At 50.8% G+C, this 21,507-nt stretch overlaps 2 protein-coding genes across 11 annotated transcripts in view; one reads left to right on the top strand and one right to left on the bottom strand.

Annotated features, from left to right (window-relative positions):
• The window catches only part of ASIP (agouti signaling protein), a 210,955-nt gene extending 199,527 nt beyond the window's left edge, over positions 1 to 11,428 (top strand). For all 7 annotated transcript variants that reach the window (XM_078371103.1, XM_078371100.1, XM_078371101.1 and 4 more), the window contains one exon: positions 10,873 to 11,428. The gene's annotated coding sequence lies outside the window, so the exon portion shown is untranslated. The remainder of the gene's footprint in view (positions 1 to 10,872) is intronic.
• On the bottom strand, positions 608 to 21,198 carry AHCY (adenosylhomocysteinase). Of its 4 annotated transcripts, none has more exons than XM_078371088.1 (11): positions 21,086 to 21,198; positions 20,216 to 20,395; positions 15,102 to 15,292; positions 13,602 to 13,677; positions 11,853 to 12,002; positions 10,928 to 11,040; positions 10,237 to 10,444; positions 10,057 to 10,144; positions 9,839 to 9,956; positions 5,413 to 5,607; positions 608 to 1,495 (listed from the first exon to the last, which is right to left on the bottom strand). In XM_078371088.1, the coding sequence occupies exons 3-11, from the start codon at positions 15,234 to 15,236 to the stop codon at positions 1,364 to 1,366; spliced, it is 1,215 nt and encodes a 404-aa protein (XP_078227214.1). In that variant the 5' UTR covers positions 15,237 to 15,292; positions 20,216 to 20,395; positions 21,086 to 21,198; the 3' UTR covers positions 608 to 1,363. The 4 variants fall into 4 exon arrangements, with proteins under 4 accessions (XP_078227214.1, XP_078227216.1, XP_002747311.3 ...); XM_078371090.1 differs by lacking the exons at positions 20,216 to 20,395; positions 21,086 to 21,198 and adding exons at positions 16,713 to 16,723; positions 20,796 to 20,849; XM_002747265.7 differs by lacking the exon at positions 20,216 to 20,395.
• Positions 21,199 to 21,507: the final 309 nt, after the last annotated feature.

Below are 21,507 nucleotides of genomic sequence, written 5' to 3'. Positions count from 1 at the left end.
CGCACACTGGATTAATCCAAAGCAAAGTATAAATGGGGAGGAAAAAATTGAATAGAACCAGAAAATAAGGGAGAGGAAACAAATAGAGATTACAATAATTATAAATGATTCATCTACTAAATGACAGTCTCAAATTAGGTTAAAAACAGTTTACAAAAGACATGTCGTCTGAAAAGATAAGAGTTCCCTCTTTAGGCTGGGTGCGGTGGCTCACATCTGTAATCCCAGCACTTTGGGAGGCTGAGGCAGGCAGATGACTTAAGGTCACGACATGGCAAAACCCTGTCTCTACTAAAAATACAAAAAAAAAAAAAAATTAGCCAAATGTGATCTCAGCTATTCGGGAGGTTGAGAATTACTTGAACCCAGAAGGTGGAGGTTTCATGGAGCCGATTGCACCACTCCACTCCAGAGCAAGACTCCATCTCAAAAAAAAAAAAAAAAAGAGTTTTTTCACTTTACCCATCCTTTGAAGCCTAAGGACCACCTGCAGCCCTTGCACTGCAGACAAACCCGGTCAGTGCTTCATCAGTTCATGACTATAACCCCTTACTCACGGCATAAAATGGTGGCAGTGGATTATCTATAAAATAAAGGCTCAAAATTCTTTTAGGCACCAAGATTTTTATTTACCCACATTCCTGCTTTCTTTTAATATTATAAACATTATAGGCCAAATTATTCTTTTTGACCCAGGGTTGTGATAGAAACCATCTGGTTACAAAGTGGTGGCAGAGCTATGCCTGCTTTTATGTTTTTCTGGCCCCTTTCAACCTCTAACTGTCACTTTTCTGTTCTTTCTCAGTTGCCTCTTAACAGTCTATTCTAACCCCTGTAAAACAAAAGTACTAACCTCATTGTTACGAGGTTTAAGAGAAGGCCCAGCACTAAGCCAGGCCCTGTGGAAAATTCAAACAACAGTTCCTCTTTGCCCTTCAATATACTTCTTTCTCATCTGTCTGTCATGCGCTTAGGAACCGCTGGACCGGTAAACCAAGCACACAGGTCTAAGCCCACAGACCAGGTGAAGGCCTAGATGGCAAAATATACATGGGCTTTGTGACTCCACTTTGTGATTTCAAGGCTAAGGAAGGTGAGCAGTTCCAAGACCACTGAGCTCATGGTTCTCATGGCTGGCACCTCCATCATGACCAGGGCTTGAGGAGGGGCCTCTCGGTTCCCACTGCCAAACCTGGAACAGTATGAGGGCTGCAGCAGAGGCCAAAAACTGAGTGACCAGCCCCAGAGAGTCCATGCGGGACAATGACAAACCAATCACAAAGTTGGTGCCGTTTGCTCTTAGGGAGGAGAGGTGGGGTCTGGGCAAGGACAGCAGCTGGAAGGCGAAGCGCAGACCTGGCTCTCAGTAGCGGTAGTGATCCGGCTTGAAGGGGCCATCACGGGACATGCCCAGGTACTGAGCCTGCTTCTCTGTCAGCTTGGTCAACTTCACGTTCAGCTTGCCCAGGTGGGCTTCAGCCACTGCCTCATCCAGCTGGGGAGAAACAAAGGAAGACCAAGAATCAGTGCCATGCTCTGGGACCCCTACGTGTGTCTGGCTGCCAACAGAGGCAGAAGTGTTCTGCTGGGGAATTTGCCATGTGTGGTACTCACGTTAACCCATTCTGTCCTCACACCCAGACTCAATGTGTTGTTTTAGCTGCCCAGTCCCCCTCAAAAGGAAACCATGCTACACCCTCCCCTCCATGTAGCCCTGACATCAATTACATCAATTATATCTCCTTCCTCATTCTTCAACCCAAGCAGCTAACCGAAACACTTCTCTGGAATTGGTCTATGGACAGTACATATTTTCCATGATAGGAAGAGACAACATGCTCCAATCCCACTGGGATTCCTAAACAGAGAAGGGTGTGTATCAGTCTCAGCTCAGCAGTCGCAAGTCTATTTCACAAGTGAAATGAAGGTAGATCCAAGAGACGGAAAGACAGAGCTATTATGACACTGAATCCTAGGTTTCTAGTGTTTGGATCCAAAAATAAAGCTTTTTTGGATTAAACTGGTTCCTTTTTTGAGTAAAATGTATCTATAAATTCTTTGATACTCCTTTCTTTAAAAATTAGAGCCTCACCACCTCCCCCACTCCACCAAGTGATTCATTTCTAATGAATAAAAGCAGAAGTGATAGTGTATGACTTTGGACACAAGTTCATAGAGACCCTGTGGCTTCCTCCTTGCTCTCCTCTGGATAACTTACTCTGGGGGAAGCCAGATGCCATCTCCTGAGGCCCATGCATGAAGAATTGAGACCTCCTGTCAATAACGATGTGAAGAGGATCTTCCAGACCCAGTCAAACCTTCAGATGATTGCAGCTCTGGCAGAAATCCTGACTGCAACCTCATGAAAGTGCCGGAGTCAGAACCAGCCAGCTAAGCTGATCTTAAATTCTTCACCCACAGAAAATGAGATAGTAAATATTTATTCTGAAGCCAGTAAGTGTGGGAGTTAAACTGTTAAAGAGCAATAGATAACTGATACACTGGTTTGAACAGTCTTTCTATCACTTGTGACCAAAAGGATTCTAGTACACTGCCATCCTCCTTTTATAAAATGAGGAAATCAATGTTCAGAAAAGTGAAATGACTTGTCCACAAAGCTAGTGAATGACAGAGCTAGGATTTGAATCCAGGTCTGCCTGGCTTCAAAGTCCCCAAATATGTCTCAAACATCCCAGCTTTATGGCCTCTAGGGCAGCTCTGAAGAGATTACACAGAAACCAAGAAGAACAGAGGCAAGAGTTAAATAAAAGCAAGTCTTTAGCTCTCACAAGCACTGAAATGCATAGATGGAGCCTGAAAAGAAGGTCACGGGGCTGCACAGAGAGAACACTGTACAACTCCAAGTGCTTCCTACTTTCTCAGCTTCTAGCTCTGGGTAGGGCCTCTCCTCACCACTTAGGAACCAGGTCCCATCCCATGATGGCAGGGCAGCCTCTGACCACAGCTCGGCCCACAGCTTTTACATTCCCAAGTGATTTCACATCCATGGTTTGATTAGAGCCTCCCAAACACCCTAAGAAGTAGGATGGGTGGGGTTTATCCTTGTATCTTCAGAAGAAGAAACAAGCCTGCAGGTGATGTGCTCAGCCTTGAGGCAGGCAACAGCAGGACCGGGGCCCAGCCTAGAACAGAATCCATGTCGGTCCTAGAGGTAGAACGAAGGCCTCCAACCCCCAGAGTACACATTGAATCAACCTTTTGCTTGGCCTAGACTAGCCCAGAGCTTTTACTTCTCCCAGCACCCTGAGCCAGAAGGTGTGTGTCATGTCATAACATCAACACCTTGGACAGACAGAGTTAGGTCCTACTCCTGGCCCAACACTTAACACCTGTGAGAGCAAGTCAATCACTAAACCTTAGCTTCCTCAGTCACAGGATGGATCATGCATCTCTCACAGCTGTTACAAAGATCAGTGATACTCGGAGTGGTAAGTGCAAGTAGATGACTTAATAAATAGTGGCTGCCTTCTCTGTCATTGTTGACCAAGGTACCTTGTCCCTTGCCTACATACAGCATGTGAGACATGATGCCAAGAATGTCCTGTCCCCAAGCCACGTGTTAGCAACGACGATGAAAGTGGCAAGGACAGGGCCAGGTGCTGAGGCAGGTGGTGACAGCTTTGCCTCTTCATTTTTTTTTTTTTTTTTTTTGAGACAGAGCCTCACTCCTGTTGCTCAGGCTGGAGTGCAATGGCACCATCTTGGCTCACTGCTACCTCCACCTCCCAGGTTCAAGGGATTCTCCTGCCTCAGCCTCCTGGGTAGCTGGAATTATAGGCATCTACCACTATGCTCTGCTAATTTTTTTGTACTTTTAGTAGAGATGGGATTTCAGCATGTTGGCCAGGCTGGTCTTGAACTCCCGACCTCAGGTGATCTACCTGCCTCGGCCTCCTAGAGTGCTGACATTACAGGCGTAAGCCACCATGCCCAGCCAAGAGCTTTGCCTCTTTCACTTTCAACCCTGGCCTCATTTCAAAGGCCTGACCAATTTCTCACCAAAATCACAGCCATATTTCTCCCAACTGGGATCATATAGGGATCAAGTGAGAATCTTTCAACCCCACAAACCAGCTGCACAGAACAAGGTGCCTCTTGAGGTCCTTATGAGTAAAACATTCGGTCCAACAAGACAGTGCCCTGGGAAATTAGTCATAGGCTGGCCTTGGAGGCAGATGACCTAGGCCTAGAGTAGACATCCAGGCCTCTTCCTACTTATTCCTCAGCTGGCAAAACCTCCCTCCCTCCCTCCCTCCTTCCCTTCCTTCCCTCCTTCCTCTCCTGGCATCTATCTATCTATCTGTCTTTATCTATCTATCTATCTATCTATCTATCTATCTATCTATCTAGATAATGCGCCTGGCCAGGGATGTATCATCTTATAACAAGGCCATAAACGTGCAGCCTGCAGATTACACTCAGTTTATATACATGTCCAAGTTAACCCACCCAGTTATTTTTTGAATTATAATGAGGCCAGGCGCAGTGGCTCACATCTGTAATCCCAGCACCTTGGGAGGCCAAGGTGGGTAGAATCACTTGAGGTCAGGAGTTTGAGACCAGTCTGGCCAACATGGTGAAACCTCATCTCTACTAAAAATACAAAAAAAAATTAGCCAGGTGTGGTGGTGTGTGCCTGTAATCCTCAGCTACTCAAGAGGCTGAGGTGGGAGGATCACTTGAACCTAGGAGGTGGAGGTTGCAGTGAGCTGAGATCGTGTCACTGCACTCTAGCCTGGGCAACAGAGCAAGACTCTGTCTCAAAAAACTAAAACTAAAAATAAAATTATAATGAGTTACCTGTATTTGAAAATTATTTCATATAGAAATCTTGGTATCTCTGGCTCTCCTGAAAGGTCAGAAGCCCTGGTCAGGTGGACCTAGGTTCCTAGGTGGCAGCCAGCCCTTTACTCCTTCAGCTCTTCCAGTGCTTATTCAGCCAGCATCACTCATTTACCTGCCCAGCCCCTGTGGGTGTGTGGGTTCATGACTCTAATCTCAGCAAATATTCATAATCCTGAAGGGGCATGCTATTACCTTCATTTCACAGAGGAGGAAACAAAGACACAGAGAAATTAAAGAATCTGTCTGGATTACACAACCTCTAAGTGGTGGGGCTGAGATTCAAACCAGGGTGTGTCCCGCTCCAAGGCCCAGACTCTTCCCACCACTCAGACCTGCTGCTCTGCTGTGCTCCAGGGAGTCACTCCCCACTGTCGGCCTCAGTTTCTTCTTCTGTCAATGGCGAGAATGACTTCTGCACTGTAGAGGACCCCAAGAGGGCCTCCAAGAGGGCAGACAGGCAAGCACTTTGTAAACTCTGGCAAGCCTGTGTGGGGATCCCGGGGTTAGAGACATGACCCTTGGCCTGAGGTAGAAGAAAGAACCCACCTTCTTGGGCAGGAAGTGAACCCCAACAGGGTACTTGTCAGGGTGAGTCCATAGCTCGATCTGCGCCATCACCTGGTTGGTGAAGGAGTTACTCATCACGAAGCTGGGGTGGCCCATGGCACAACCCAGATTGACCAGCCGACCCTCCGCCAGCAGGATGATGCGGTGCCCATTCTTCAGCCGGTACCGGTCCACCTACACGCAAGCAGAGTGACAGTGAGGGCAGGCAGGGCCCTGCTCCTACAGCCCACCCCTGCCACAGCCCACCCTCTGGCCAGGCAGGCTTCCCTGCCTCCAACAGTGCCCATGAGGCGTCTGAACTGCCCCAAAACAACCTCTAGCACATGGCCTGACACAAACAGTAACAGCCGATATTTATTAAGAAACGCTGAGCTGCAGAACACACAGTTCTGCTGTTAGAACTTTATGTGCACTTGTAACATGCTTGGCACATGAGGTACTTAGGAAGCAGCAGCTAATGTTATTGTTCTGATCACTGTCATGTGCCTATACTAAGTCCTTTATAGGGTATTATCACATTTCATCCCGGAAACAAGCCTATGATGTCAGTACTGCTGTCATCCCAATTTCAGACTCAAAAAATGAAGTTTACAAGGGTTAGGTCACTTGTCCAGAGCCACACACTAAGAGGTGGTACAATTTGAGTCTGGACGGTCTGAGGACATATCCCATGTTCTCAATAACCACGGAACAGTTCAATGCAATTTAGTAAAACTTAGTAAAAGCTGCGGTGGGGCGCGGTGGCCTCATGCCTGTAATCTCAGCACTTTGGGAAGTCAAGGCAAATGGTTCATGAGATCAGGAGTTCAAGACCAGCCTGACTAACATGATGAAACCCCGTCTCTACTAAAAATACAAAAATTAGCTGGGTGTGGTGGCATGTGCCTGTAGTCCCAGCTACTCAGGAGGCTGAGGCATGAGAATCGTTTGAACTCAGGAAGCAGAGGTTGCAGTGAGCCGAGATTGTGCCACTGCACTCCAGCCTGGGTAACAGAGCAAGACTCCATCTCAAAAAATAAAAAGCTGAATGCTGTGGCACTCACATTGGAATCACCTCAGAAGCTCTAAAAAATGAGGATACCCTGGCCTCATTCCCAGAGACTCCTATTCGTATAACCCACAGTGTGGCTCCCAGGTGACAGCCAGGTTGAGAACTCTCGGTTTAGTAGATAAGTGAACGTGAAGTGGAAATCCCCGGCCTCAGTGCCCCAGTCCTCCGTCTGTCCCAGCTGTCTGAACACACAAACTGCTTTCTCCCCACTCCCAGCTCTTCCCTTGCCATCCCTCCGCCCTCACACAGCCTCCTGAACATTTCCCCAAAAGCCCAGGTTTCCAAACTGCTTCAGAGGCCTAGTACCAGTCCAAGGAAAGGTCTCTGATGCCCATCAAGCATTGATTAATGCTTCAGCCAATAAGCACTCACTGATACCCATCTAAGCCCCTTGCAGGGACACATCAATCTGGACTCTACCCTCCTGATAAAACAGTCGGGGCAGAGACCAAAGCCAGTGATGGATGCTGCACTAGGGGTCTACAGTAGAGTGTGGGCATTGCCTCTGCCAGAGAAGCTGGCCAGCAAAGGAGTCTCTTTTTATATTTTTTATTTTTATTTTTTGAGACAGAGTTTTGCTCTTGTTACCCAGGCTGGGGTGCAATGGCGCGATCTCGGCTCACCGCAACCTCCGCCTCCTGGGTTCAAGCAATTCTCCTGCCTCAGCCTCCCAAGTAGCTGGGACTATAGGCATGCGCCACCATGCCCAGCTAATTTTTGTATTTTTAGTAGAGACAGGGTTTCACCATGTTGACCACGATGGTCTCAATCTCTTGACCTCGTGATCCACCCGCCTCGGCCTCCCAAAGTGCTGGGATTACAGGCGTGAGCCACTGCGCCCGGCCCTTAATTTTTTTTTTAAATGGAGTCTTACTTTGTCATCCAGGCTGGAGTGCAGTGGCGTGATCTCAGCCCACTGCAACCTCCACCTCCAGGGTTCAAGCTATTATCCTGCCTTAGCCTCTGGAGTAGCTGGGACTACAGGCACCAGCCACCATGCCCGGCTAATTTTTTGTATTTTTAGTAGAGATGGGGCTTCACCATGTTGGCCAGGCTGGTCTCCAACTCCTGACCTCAAGTGATCCACCTCCCTCGGCCTTCCAAAGTGCTGGGATTACAGATGTGAGCCACCATATCTGGCCAGAAGGGGGATCTCTTGAGCTGGGTTAAGAAGATGGATAAAGAAAAGGGCATATGTTCTGTTCCAAACAAACGGAGCTGTCTGGGCAGACGAGCAGAAGCAGGAGCTGCAGTGGGTATTCAGGGAGTGGTCAAATACAGCTGAGTGCAGAGATCCTTGAGAGGACAGATAAGAGATAAAGCTGGGCAGAAAGCTGGCAAGACTGTCAAGGATGTTGAGGGTGGGAAGAGTCCAGCTTTGGAGGGCAGCTTGGCAGAAAGATGCCTATCACCCCAGTATAGCCCTGTGATGCCTTTGCAGGAGGACGTCTGGCTGGCTCTCAGGGGTGTGGCTGCCATGGAAGCATGCCCTGCCCGCCCCCACACTGTGATGAGTGCCAGGCCTTCTAGGCAGAGATGGAGGTGCCCTCTGCATAGCCAGGAATTGACACCCTAGACTAGCGCAGGATCTAGCCAAGGAGAATTCCCACACAGGAGCAGAGGGCCGGAGGGGAGCAGTGTAGGGGATGTGGGTTCACAGAGCTGCCTGTCTGCCTCTCTGGGACTTGGGCTTCTGGTGTGGCTGTGACTGGGTGGGTGTCAGGGCTTTGGCCAATTCTGTGTCTCTATCTTCCATACCATATCTGAAAGACGGCACAGCATCAACTCAAAGAACCTCACATTAAGTGGGCTTTTCTCCCTTTAAAAAATGTGATGGGCCTGGTGCAGCAGCTCACGCCTGTAATCCCAGCACTCTGGGAGGCCAAAGCAGCAAGATCGCTTAAGCTCGGGAGTTTGAGACCAGCTGGGGCAACATAGCAATACCTTGTCTCTACAAAAAATTAGCCAGGTGTAGTAGTGCACACCTATAGTCCCAGGTACTTGGGAGGCTGAGACAGGAGGATCAGCTCCTTCAGCTCAGGAAGTCAAGGCTGCAGTGGGCCATGATTGTGCCACTGCCCTCTAGCTTGGGTGACAGAGTGAGCCCATCTCAAAAAGAAAAAAAAGTGATGAATATCTCTATATATAACACTTACTTAATTATCTCCTGAGGATCAATTACAGGAGAGACTGCGCAGTCAAAGAGTTTGCTTAACTTTTTTTTTCTTTTTTTTGAGACAGAGTCTCGTTCTGATGCCCAAGCTAGAGTACAGTGGTGTGATCTTGGCTCACTGCAACCTCTGCCTCCCGGGTTCAAGCGATTCTCCTGCCTCAGCCTCCTGAGTAGCTGGAACTACAGGCGTGTACCACCACGCCCGGCTAATTTTTGTATTTTTAATAGAGACAGGGTTTGACCATATTGGCCAGGTTGGTCTCAAACTCTTGACCTCAAGTGATCCACCCGCCTCAGCCTCCCAAAGTGCTGGGATTACAAGTGTGAGCTACCACACCAGGCCGTGTTTGCTTAACTTTAAAGCTCTTGATATCCAAAGCCTAAATGTCTTCCAGAAACATATTACTTTTATAATCAGAGAAAAAAATGAATCCACAATAATTACAACTCAAGTAAAATGTCATACCCCCAACAAGAACTCGTCTTCCAGTTTCAGTGCCCCAGTGCAAACCTATTCTTTCCCAGCTCAGTGCATGGGCCTGCTCCTCACACAGTGGTCCAACTCCTGACCTCAGGTGACCCGCCCGCCTCAGCCTCCCAAAGTGCTGGGATTACAGGCATAAGCCACCGTGTCCAGCCCAGCTAATTTCTTTTGTATTTTTAGTAGAGATGGAGTTTCACCATCTTGGCCAGACTGGTCTCAAACTCCTGACCTCAGGTGATCTGCCCGTCTCAGCTTCCCAAGGTGCTGGGATTACAGGTGTGACCCACGATGCCTGGCCAAAGCTGTGTCCTTTGTGACTCTACCTTCATCCTGACCCCACATGCCGTCCATCCATCCCCAGCACTCCCCAAGGCAGCCATCCCCTGCAGAGACTGTAAGAGCCTCCTCCAAAAGCCTCCCTCCCCACCACTCACCATCATTGCTTTCAGTCTGCACAGTAGCTAGAGTGATCTTTCTAAAACTACAGCCTCACCACATACAGCTCACCTGCCTGATACCTTCAGGGATGCCGGCTGCTCTCGAGATAAGGTTGCCATCTCCAGCTGGCTCTACTAGGCCCTCTTCTCCCCATCACACTACACAGGTTGCCACAGTCTCCTCAGCTCCCCTCCCTGGCAGCCAGCACTCCTCTGTGTTCCCATCTGCCCAGCCCGCTGGCAGGATGGGAGCTTCTCACCTGCGGTTTGATGTTCACCTTCTCCACAGCATTCTCGTTGAGCCACTTGACGTCGATCTCCACATCAAAGTGTCCGATGTTACACACGATGGCATCATCCTTCATTTGCTCAAAGTGCCTGTCAGGCAGCCCGAGATCATGGGAGATTGTCAGGGACAAAGAGCAGTCCCAACCCTGCCCTCCTCCCTCACTCCCCAGGACCTCCAAGGGGCACTGACCGGCCAAGGATGATGTCAACACAGCCTGTGGTGGTGACGAAGATATTGCCCTCCTGACAGGCCTCATCCATGGTGGTCACCTCATAGCCTGTGCAGAGACAGTGGCTGAGGGTCATCTACAGCACCCGTGCCCTTCCCTCCGGCCGCAGTGGCTGACAACCAACACTTGCCCTATCCTACCCTCCATGGCGGCCTGCAGTGCATTGATGGGGTCAATCTCGGTGATGATGACGCGGGCCCCGAAACCCCTCAGGGCCTGGGCACAGCCCTTGCCCACATCGCCATAGCCTGCTACCACTGCTACCTTGCCGGCAATCATCACGTCTGTGGCCCGCTTGATGCCATCTATGAGGGACTCCCGGCAGCCATAGAGGTTGTCAAACTTGCTCTGAAAGGAGAGGGAGTAAGGAGACGATGGGGGCCTGCAAGGCCCTGGGGCCAGGACCACTTGACCTCAGAATACTCGGAAGAGCCCAGGCATCGTGCACCCACTGAGCATCCCGGCCTGGGTGGAAACCCTCTAGCAGCCAATACCTCCACACACCCTTCACCCCAATCGGCTCCAAGACGTCTCTCTAATCCTTCTCTACTGGTTTGGAGCCTTCCTAGGGATCAGTTACCAGGAGAGACTGCCTGGTCAAATACTTTGCTTAAGTTGAAAGCTCTTTTTCCCAAAGCCATAAAGCTCCTAACACCCAGCACTGAGACCTCCATCTAAATGCCTTCATTAGCCTTGATCTATAACCACTTTTTTGCCCCCTCAAATGAGGGCCTCATGTCCCTAGCCTCAGCCTTCCTGGACGCTCTTCTTCACAGGCCTCGCATGGAGCTGCAGCCACTGCAGTGGGAGCTGTCACTGCCCCCAGCTCACCTTGGTGACGGAGTCGTTGACGTTGATGGCGGGCACCTTCAGGACCCCAGTGGCCATCATCTTGTAGAGGTTGTGGACCCCGGTCGTGGTCTCCTCAGAGATGCCTCGGATGCCTAAACAAGAGGGAAGAGGACAAGCCTCAGAGACACCTCACCTGAGCGCACACAAATTCCTCATCTTTGCCCCCTAAAGTCATTCCTCTTTCTGGGTTCCCATCTCTGTGACTGATCCCACAGGCCCCCCAGTCACCCAGACCAGCATGAGCAAGGAGTCCCCGACGCCCTCCTAGGGAAAGCCACCGCCAGACTTAGTGACTCTGCCTCCCAACAACTCCCAGCTTCTCCATTCTCACTGCTGCTGCGCTAGGCCCTGACCCTGTCTCCTGCCACGGCATATTCTCCATGCAGCAGCCATGTCTAACATGTGTCTTCTCAGAGAAATCTTCTGAATGCCCTCCAATTATTTCCCGTTGCGCTGAGAATCAAATGCTTTTCTATTGGCCTATTAGGACTGAATACATCTGGCCTTCATGAAAGCTCACACCATATCCCATAATACCCCCCAGTGAAGGCTCCCTTTGTTCACTGCTATCCTGCGGGCCTCTATTCTGTTTCCTGAACATTCTAGCTTTTTCTGCATCCAGGCCTCTGTACTCCCTGTACTCCCCGTACCTGCTTTGAACAAAGCTGGCTCCCTCTCAGCTATTCCCAGCCATGGCCCTGTGTCTGCCCTTGGGCTGTCAGCTCAGCCACCCTTGCCTCGCACTCTGAAGTCAGGAAGCCCCAGCATGAATCCCAGGGCCTGCCATCCTTCCATCTTCTAGATCCTGCTGCTTGAGGCGCTGGGAGTCCTGCCAGGCCTGCGGCCATCATGTGGGCAAGCAGGTCCCATCCAGTACCCAGCCCACCTGCCCCACCCTGCTCACCCGGCAGAAGCTGTGGGTACTTGGTGTGGATGAGGTTAGTGAGGTCGCCTCCATCATCCAGAATCATGTTGAGGGGCCCGTCCTTGAAGTACAGCGTCTGCTCAATGCACCACAGGTACTCCTCATCCGTTTCGCCCTTCCAGGCATACACTGGAGGGTGAATGGCATATTAGGGCTTGGACTTCCCCAGTCTGTACCTGCTCCCGGGAACAACCCTGGCAGAGCCAAAACTACCTCCTTCCCAATTCCCATCCTCAGCCACCTCTGGCCCCTCTGGGGACTCAGCAGTGATAAGAATACAACTTGGAGCCACATAGATCTGGGTTCAAATCCTGGCTCTGCCACTTGCCAGCTGTGTGACCTTGGGCAAATCACTTCACCTCTCTGAGCCTCAGTTTTCTCCTCTATAAATAGGGCTTAAAACAGTATGGATTAAGTGAGACGGAAGCCATGTATAGCCCCCCAGATGTAGATATCAGGAAATAATTATTTCCTTTCCCATCCCCTTCTGCCTGGGCCCCAAGGACTAGGGCATCAACCCTGAGTGACCAGGCCTCCATGCCCCACAATGCCTCCCCCTCAGCTGGATCCCCAAGGCAGGATCCAGGGTTTGCTCTGCACTGAAAGGATTGTAGCACCAGCAGCCTCTGGGATGGGAGGAGTCTCAGGCAAAGTTTGGCCAAAAAATGACTAAGCGCCGCTACCATTTATGGGGCACTTGCTTTCTGCCAGACATGACTCTAAATCCTTCATGCCCCATCTCGCTTATCCTCACACAGACCCTGTGAGGCAGCCAGGACCATTATCACACTTACAGATGCCCAGAGAGGGGCTGAGACGCACTTGGGCCACTCCACATGAAATTCCAGAACAGACACCGGAACTAAGGGGCACTAAGGACTGGGTGGCCAGTCCACACTCCTCCCATGTGACGTGACTAGGGCACAGGTGTGGGGTTCCCAGGAGCCCCTTGTGAGCAAAGGACGCTGGCCAAGCAGAGCCAGCCTCTCCTGCGCAACTGGAGCAGACAATGGTCTTAAAAATTGCAGTGAGCTGAGATCACACTGCTACACTACAGCCTGGGCAAAGGAGCAAGACTCCATCTCAAAACAAAAAAAAAAAAGAAAAGGAAAAACAAAAAGAAAACAAGGCCTTTCCCAGAAGAAAGCCATGGTGAGGAACGGGGATCATGCCTATTCAGCCCTGGTCAGTCTGGGAAGGAGCCCTGTCCCACCCTCTCCTCTCTACCTATGGTCGGTTAGAAGAAATCTTGACTGTCCTCTTTAATCACTGCGTGAGATTAACCACTCCCTCCCTAAGTCCAAGCAGACATGTGCCCAGCCTGTGAAAACTCCTTTCTCATTAGTCTTAGTCCTTCCTCAGTCCTTCAACCGCCATACCCTAAGCAGTGAATCTTTTTCTGCCCTGTAGCCCTCCCCAGTTCTTTAGAAACAGATCCACACCCTTCCTTTAATGAACTTCCCTTCCTCTACATCATGTAATTCCCAATAATAAGATCTTGCCCTTCCTGGTCACATGGCTTGAGTTGGGTCAAAAAACAACTTCCACAGGATTTTAGATGAGGATGGGACAAAGCAGCTCTTTCCTATGGGTGGCTGGGTAGGATTTTGTGGCCGTGACTCCTCTCCCCTGCTGTAGGCTAAGGAAGCCTGTCGCTGTAGCAGTCAGTGAAGCAACAGAGCAGCCCCTTCATAAACCCCACACGTCCCAGCAGTAAGCAGGACTCACCTGGAATGCCAGCCTTGGCGATGGCAGCTGCCGCATGGTCCTGCGTGGAGAATATGTTGCAGCTGGACCACCGCACCTAGAAAGAGCCGTCAGAACAAGGCTGTTGGTCACTGATGGTTCAAAAGCACCAGGAACGCTGGGCAAGGAAAAGGGAGAGCTCTGCAGGTAGGCGGACAGGCTTGGGATCTAGGCACAGCAAGCTCTAGGATCACAGGCTGGGGACACTGGGTGGGTAGATGGGGGCCAGAGCAGTGACGACATCCGACTCAGGTTTTGTTTTTTTATTTTGGGGGGTTTTGGGACAGAGTTTCATTCTTGTTGCCCAGGCTAGAGTGCAATGCGTGATCTCATCTCACTGCAACCTCCAGCTCCAGGGTTTAAGCAATTCTCCTGCCTCAGCCTCCCTAGTAGCTGGGATTACAGGCATGCCCCACCACGCCTGGCTAATTTTTTGTATTTTTAGTAGAGATGGGGTTTCACCGTGTTAGCCAGGATGGTCTTGATCTCCTGACTTCACCATCCACCCACCTTGGCCTCCCAAAGTGCTAGGATTACAGGTGTGAGACACTGCGCCCAGCCCTGACTCAAGTTTTTATGGTGGTGCTGTGTGGAAGGGAAAGGGCGGAAACAAGGGGACAGCTGAAGAGACTGTTGGAGAAGACTCCAGGCAAGAAATATGACAGTAGCAGTAGCAGTGAAGGTGATGAGAAGCTGTTCCATCCTGGGTCTACTCTGAAGGCTGCACTGGCAGGATTTGCTAAGGGATGAATTGTTGAAGTAAAAGGGGTTGGGAGCGGGGAGGAAAGGGTGGGGAAGAGATGATTCCCAGATTCTTGAACTGAGGGAACCTAGAAGGCTGGAGTGAAAATTCCATTTATTCACATAGGGAAGCCTTTGGGAAGAGGAGGGGCAGACAATCCTGAGTCTGTTTGAACGTGTGCTGCCTGAGGTGAGTACTAGACCGCCAGGTAGTGTCAACACCCCCACTCCTGGATATGCCAGTCCCGAGCTCCAGGAGAAGTCCAGGCTAGTACAAAAATATGGGAGTCAAAACCAGATAGACAGTATCTAAAGCTCTGCAATCAGACCAAGAGTGAATGCTGAAAGGAAAGGTCCAAGGACTGAGCCCTGAGTCCCTCTGTGGGTTTTGGCTGCAATGCCCTTCCCTGCTTTGGGAAACCAGCTTGCTTCTTTACTCTCTGAGACCTTAGGAGACATGTCAATCATTGGCACACATGACCTGGGCTGAAAATCAGAGCTGCCATCATCCCGGCAGCCATGATGGGCCAGGGCAGGTCTGTGACCCCCAGGAGGGCCAAGGCAAGCAAGCCCTTATAGGACTAAATGGGACACGGGAGTTGAGTTCTTCCTGCCAGAGCATCAAGCATGAGGATGCCTTGAGGGCAGCCAACAATTATCTTCCAGCCAGGAAGAAAATGTGCACAACACCCACCACAAAGGATGGCAAGAACTCTGGGGTGATACAGCTGTGGGCCTCACCTCAGCACCCAGGGCGACCAGGGTCTCAATGAGGACGGCCGTCTCCACCGTCATGTGCAGGCAGCCGGCGATGCGGGCGCCCATCAGCGGCTTGGAAGTCGAGTACCGCTCACGCATGCGCATCAGGCCCGGCATCTCGTTCTCCGCAATGTTCAGGGCCTTGCGTCCCCAGTCAGCCAGGCCGATGTCAGCTACCGAGGGAAACAGGTGGGAGTTGGGTAAGCCTCCTCGGCCGTCACTGTGTGGACCCCGGTCCACTTGTGGACTCAATACACTAGGGCTTAGCACTCTGTCACCGCATTCTCTAAATCATTCAACAAGTATTTATGAATCCAGAGGACTCAAGAAAGACAAGGTCCCTGCCTCCCTGCACCTTTCTGACTTGTGGGAAAACACATGTAATCAATCACACAGGGACACAAAAATGACAACACAAAGCAAACAGCTCAGATGATACTGCCCACTACCCTCCTTTCTGCTGACAGCCACCAACCTCCAGGTCACTCCTCACTCCCTAAATAGGTTAGCTGCTGGGTCTCCATCTTCCTCTCTGTCATCACTCTCGGTGATTCAACACTTATAAATACTATCTAACACCTTGGATTTGACAGTTCCTTGATCTCCTTTTAGATGTGAAAATGCTTCCCCACTCCTGATGTTTCTTTCCACCTGGAGGAACTCACCGGGTATAACTAACACTCTTGGCCTCTCTGCCCCAGTGGGGGTGGGGTGAGCTTGTCTGACCAGTAAAACTGAGAGGAATAAATGGTGTGCTCAGTTTAGCCCTCTCTTCTTTTTGCAAGCAAGTACCCACCTGCCCACCTGCAGGAAGCCGCTGTTCTCTGCTTTTCCAGAGATCAACCTACCCTGGCCCACCCTGCCTGCAACTAACTGGTTGGGTAACTGCTGAATCTGGGAGTTCAGTCAGCAGAATCATTTGGATTTCATACTAATCTACATTCTCTGGCCTTGAGGTTATTAGAAATAAAAGGTGTATTTTGGGTGCTGTCTGCCACCTAAAATGTCTCAAATTTGTTCAAATATCAGGCAGTAAAGAAGGGTACTATTATGAGCTAACTCACTGTCTCAATTCTCTTCCCTCTGTTCATCTCACCTTCCTCTCTCCCCTACCACATTCCAAGGTCACACCCAACCTAGGTTGGTCCCTAGATCAAAGTTTGCAGACTTCCCTAATAAGGGATGTTCCTTTGGCATACTTGTAAATCTCCCCTGGAAAATTGGATTCAGCAGGTCTAAGACTCACGATGATTTTTATCTTTAGGGAAGCTTAGATTCTGCCAATCACCCAAAGAGGTAGACGATGAGAGGCAAAGGACTCTGTAGAGAATTTAATAATCAATAAAACTGTCTAAGTCAGTCAGCTGCCTACAGTGCATTGAAACAATTTCAGAGATGAAACACGCCTCTCCCATGAGAGAACACTCCTGTTGTGCCTCAACTCAAGCCCTTCTCTATACCACCCTGCCCCAGGCCTCCTACCCTGGTAGGCCATCACCAATGATAGCACTCCTTGGAAATCTGGACTAAAGCACCCAACTCTAGCCACATCTCCTCTTTCCAGTTTTCTCCCTCTAGAGCCCCAGCTCCAACAAGGCTGTGGCCTGTCAGGTCAGAACTTCTATTCCACTCATCCTACCAATTTCTACTGTCCCTTCTGCCTTCTGCCCTCTTTCCCTTTGAGAACTCACTTGGCAAAACTCTCAGCCCAATTAAACCTGACCCTCCACTGCACTGGAGCCACTGAACCCAGCAGGAGGGCAATCACAACCACACCAAGATATCACATTGATTCATTCATTCATTTATAGAAGTCTGGCTCCACAGCCCAGGCTGGAGTGTAGTGGTACAATCTCGATTCACTGCAACCTCCACCTCCTGGGTCCCAGTTCAGGCAATTCTCCTGCCTCAGCCTCCCTAGCTGGGATTACGGGAACTCGCCACCATGCTTGGCTAGTTTTTGTATTTTTAGTAGAGACGGGGTTTCACCTTGTTGGTCAGACTGGTCTCGAACTCCTGACCTTGTGATCTGCCCACCTCAGCCTCCAAAAAGTGCTGGGATTACAGGTGTGAGCCACTGTGCCTGGCCAAGACATCACATTTATTAAAACCCTAAAAGACACGGCCCGGAATGGTGGCCCAGGCTTGTAATCCCAGCACTTTTTGGAGGCTGAGGAGAGCAGCACGAGGTCAGGAGTTTGAGACCAGTCTGACCAACAAGGGGAAATCCCATCTCTACTAAAAATACAAAAACTAGCCAAGCGTGGTGACACGCACCTGCAATCCCAGCTACTTGTAATCCCACTTACTTTTCCTCCTTCCAGAAACCCTTTCTTTACTTGGCTTCTGCTACTCTGTCCTCCTGTGCTTTTCCACCTACCTTCCTGGTTCCTCTGCAGATAACAGACTCTAATATTAGTTTGGGAGCCCTCAGGGCTCCATCATCTCCTGCTTCTCTAATGCTTACCAATTAAGCTCATCCAGTCTTACAGCCTTACATGCCTTCTCTGCAGCGTTCCCACGTACTTACCTTCAGTCCAAACCACTCCCCTGAACTTGAGACTCAATTTGATCCAACTGCTTCTACAGCACCTCCACCTGGATGTCCAACTGGACTTTTTCGTGTCATGCTTGAGCCCTCATGACTCCTTGCCCTGCTACTCCTTCTCTCCCAATCTTCCCATTTTAGGAAATAAAACCACCATTCAACCAGCTACTCTGGCCAATAACTTAAGATTTGATTCCTCTTTTCCTCTTCCACCTCAATTAGCACGTTTTTGGCTCAACAAGCAAAATATATAAGCAATCCAACTGCATCTCACCACCTTCATCCAAACTGTCACTTCTTAGGCCAGTCATGGTGGATGACACCTGTAATCCCAGCACTTTGGAAGGCCAAGGCAAGCAATCACTTGAGGTCAGGAGTTCGAGACCAGCCTGGCCAACGTGCTGAAACCCCATCTCTACCAAAAATACAAAAAAACTAGCCAGGCATGGTGGCTCGCACCTGTAATCCCAGCTACTTGGGAGGCAGAGGCAGGAGAATCGCTTGAACCCAGGAGGCAGAGGTTGTTGCGGTGAATGGAGATCGAGCCACTACACTCCAGCCTGAATGACAGAGCAAAACTCCGTCTCAAAAAAAAAAAAAGAAAAGAAAACAAACAGAGAATGCACCAGGATGACTCAAATAGAGGGGGTAAGATGAGTCGGGACTTCAGTCCCAGCAAAGTAGGGAGCCTACAGTTTTTAGGGAGCCAGCATTCAGAGACCAGGTTTGTCTTTTGAAAAGACCCCACTGGCTGCTGCGTGGATCTCTGCAGCAAGAGATCCAGGGATGTCCGCAAGGAGACAGACCAGAACTGGGTGACTATGGAGACAGAGGGGTGCCAGCTCTGCTCACACAAGATGGAGGCCGCGCTACTTCATCTGTATGTATGCCTGTGCCACCCCTATCCTCGGGTCACCTATGTGTTTCCAGCACGGCCTCACGCTGCAGACACAACTGTTTACTGATCATGTGTCCTCAGAACTGAATGAAAGACCCATGAGAGGGGCTGGCACGTGACAGGGGTGGCAAAGACAAACAACATAAATCTGAACCTAGTCCAAGTCCCAGCATTTACTAATGAGGAAGGAACTCAGACTGCAGAGAGGAGTCTGCCACAGGTTCCATAGCCAATTAGTGACCGAAGCATAACTGGCAGCCAGGTAGGGCTAGAGCAGAGGCCCCTCTCAAGGCCTTCCTGGGAGGGGCCAGGCTATATGGGAAAATGGGTTATGCCCTGTGCTGCTATGCTCCACCCCTCCACCACTACATGTCCCTCCAGCTAAAAATAGCTCCTTCAGTGCCCTCAAGGACATTGTGCCAGCCCCACAGTTTTCTGTGGGACCCTCAACTCCAAGGGCACAGGAGAGGCTAGATGCTCCAATCTCTGGAGCTAAGGACTTGCAGAAGTCACAGGAACAACTGTCCCCAGGAGAAGCCAAGAGGAACAGCAAGAACCCCTCCAAACATCAGTTTCTTCATCTGTAAAATGAGGATAATCATCCCTAGCTTACCATGTGCCCTAAGTAAAGAAGATGCCATATGATCAAGATCTGGCACACAGCAGGGCCTCCTTCCTCCAGCCTCATCCTGCTAAGCTCCCCCTCTCCCAAATCCAGCTTTATCTCCATCTACACAACCCAGTGCCCCCAATCCTGACCCACTAATCTCTCCACAGTATGACAAGCCCTATTCCAGCTCTACTACTATGACCTTGACATAACCTTTCTGGGTTCAGTTTCATCATCCACACAATGGAGACAGTCTACTCTTGTAGCAACTTAAACTATTTCAACAGAATCTTTGCAAGTCATTTCCCAAGGGTCTGTTTCAAGCTCTATATAACGGGATAGCGTCCACCTCTATGAAGATTATTCTGTAAATACATATAAATCACCGGATATACAGCAAGTGTCCCATAAATGTGGATGCCATTCTCCAGACTTAATAGTGGTTGTGTGTGTGTGTGTGTGTGTGTGTGTGTGTGTTTTGTTGTTGGTTTTGTTTTTGAGATGGAATCTTGCTCTGTCACCCAGGCTGGAGTGCAGTGGCATCTCTGCTCACTGTAACCTCCACCTCCTGGGTTCAAGCGATTCTCCTGCCTCAGCCTCCTGATTAGCTGCAGTTATAGGCATGCGCCACCACACCTGGCTAATTTTGTTATTTTTTAATAGAGATGGAGTTTCACCATGTTGGTCAGGCTGGTCTCACACTCCTGACCTCAGATAATCCGCCCGCCTCAGCCTCCTGGCTGGAGTGCAGTGGGGCAATCTCTGCTCACTGCAACCTCCGTCTCCCACGTTCAAACGATTCTCCTGCCTCAGCCTTCCGAGTAGCTGGGATTGCAGGCACCTGCCACCACACCCAGCTAATTTTTGCATTTTTAGTAGACAGGATTTCGAGACCACCACATTGGCCAGGCTGGTCTCGAACTCTTGATCTCAAGGTGGCCCACCTCCACCTCCCCAAAGTGCTGGGATTACAGGTGTTAGCCACCACACCCGGTCTAATTGTGTCAAAGTTACTTGAATAGCTACTAGCCAGACTTAACTGGTATTTGCTGAAAAGTCAGGATTGTTCCGCGTGTATTCGCTTGCACAGCGGTGAAAAGGGTGGTGCGCTCACAGGTCTAGATGGCCTGCGTTCCAATCTTGCTCCATCACCACCAGCTGTAAGACTGGGCAAGTTACCTCTGTCTCAGGATTCTCATCATAAAACGATAACAGTCTCCCTAGAGAGCCATGAAAATAGAATAAAACTAGAAGGCAGTGCCGAACCCACAGGAAACGCTAAGTAAACGTTAAGTATCCCTGGATCACACTTCACTCGGTGGGACAGCAGGATTTTTCTAACCACTCCTGCTGGCGGGGTGGGAGATCCCACAGGTTGGGTAACTGGCCCAAAGTCCCCGGGGAGAGGACCGGAGCCGGCCTGGGGCTCGCTTTCCAGGCCTCTCCTCATACACGCTCCGAAGCTCCAGCGCCCTCGCCATCCCTGTAGGAGGCCCGGGGCGGCGGGGGGGAACCCTCGTCGGGGCCTCCCAGCTGGACAGGGTCCGGTCCAGGCACAGGAGGCAGGGCGCAGGCCCCCTGAGCAGAGTCCGGCAGGTGTCCGCCGTTCCAGGCCGCAGCCAGGTGTGCTCTCCTTTGGAGCACGGCGCCAGTTTGCGGCTCACAGCCCGCGCCGCCACCCCCGACGTCGCGGGGCACGCTGGGACTCGTAGTCCGCGGCCACCCGGGAAGGTCAGCTTACGGCCGCGCGAGAACTCCAACTTCCAGGTGGCTTGGCGCGGCTAGAAATTCGCCGAGCCTGCGATTTCAGGGGGTCCAGAGCGCCCGGAGTCGGCCCTGCGGTCCCCGCCCCGAACATGCGCCGGGTGGGCGCCGAGCAGCGGCAGCCGGCTGCAGGTCCTAGGACTCACCGACTTTGTAGGGCAGTTTGTCAGACATGCTGGCGTCGCTGGTGACGGGCACGGGCGAAGTGGGCTGGGCCTCAGTCAGAGGAGAGGCTCTGGACGGGCGACGCGGGGCAGGGATATGCGTGTGGCGCCGGCTCCTTTAAATATCTCCCTGGTACTTGCATATTCATGATACGCTGGGGCGGGGCCCAACGCGCAGGGTGGGGCCAGAGGATTTCGATCCCTGCAGGGAAGCCTCAGAATTTCACAAGGCCTGGCCCCAGGGACCTCACGTACCGGTTCGGAAGGGAGCGCCAGGAGAGGCCTGAGACCCAGCTGGGCCGTCCTCTTGCAGGTTCAGCCAGTTAATTCAATGTCAGAACCAAGCGGAACTGAAATTCCGCTAGTTCACTTCCCTGTGCCTCAATTTCCTAATCTGTAAAATG

Source organism: Callithrix jacchus, chromosome 5 (genome assembly GCF_049354715.1).
Source record: "Callithrix jacchus isolate 240 chromosome 5, calJac240_pri, whole genome shotgun sequence".
NCBI lineage: Eukaryota > Metazoa > Chordata > Mammalia > Primates > Cebidae > Callithrix > Callithrix jacchus.
Note: the sequence above shows the minus strand (reverse complement) of the source record. Positions and strands in the feature narration are given on the sequence as shown.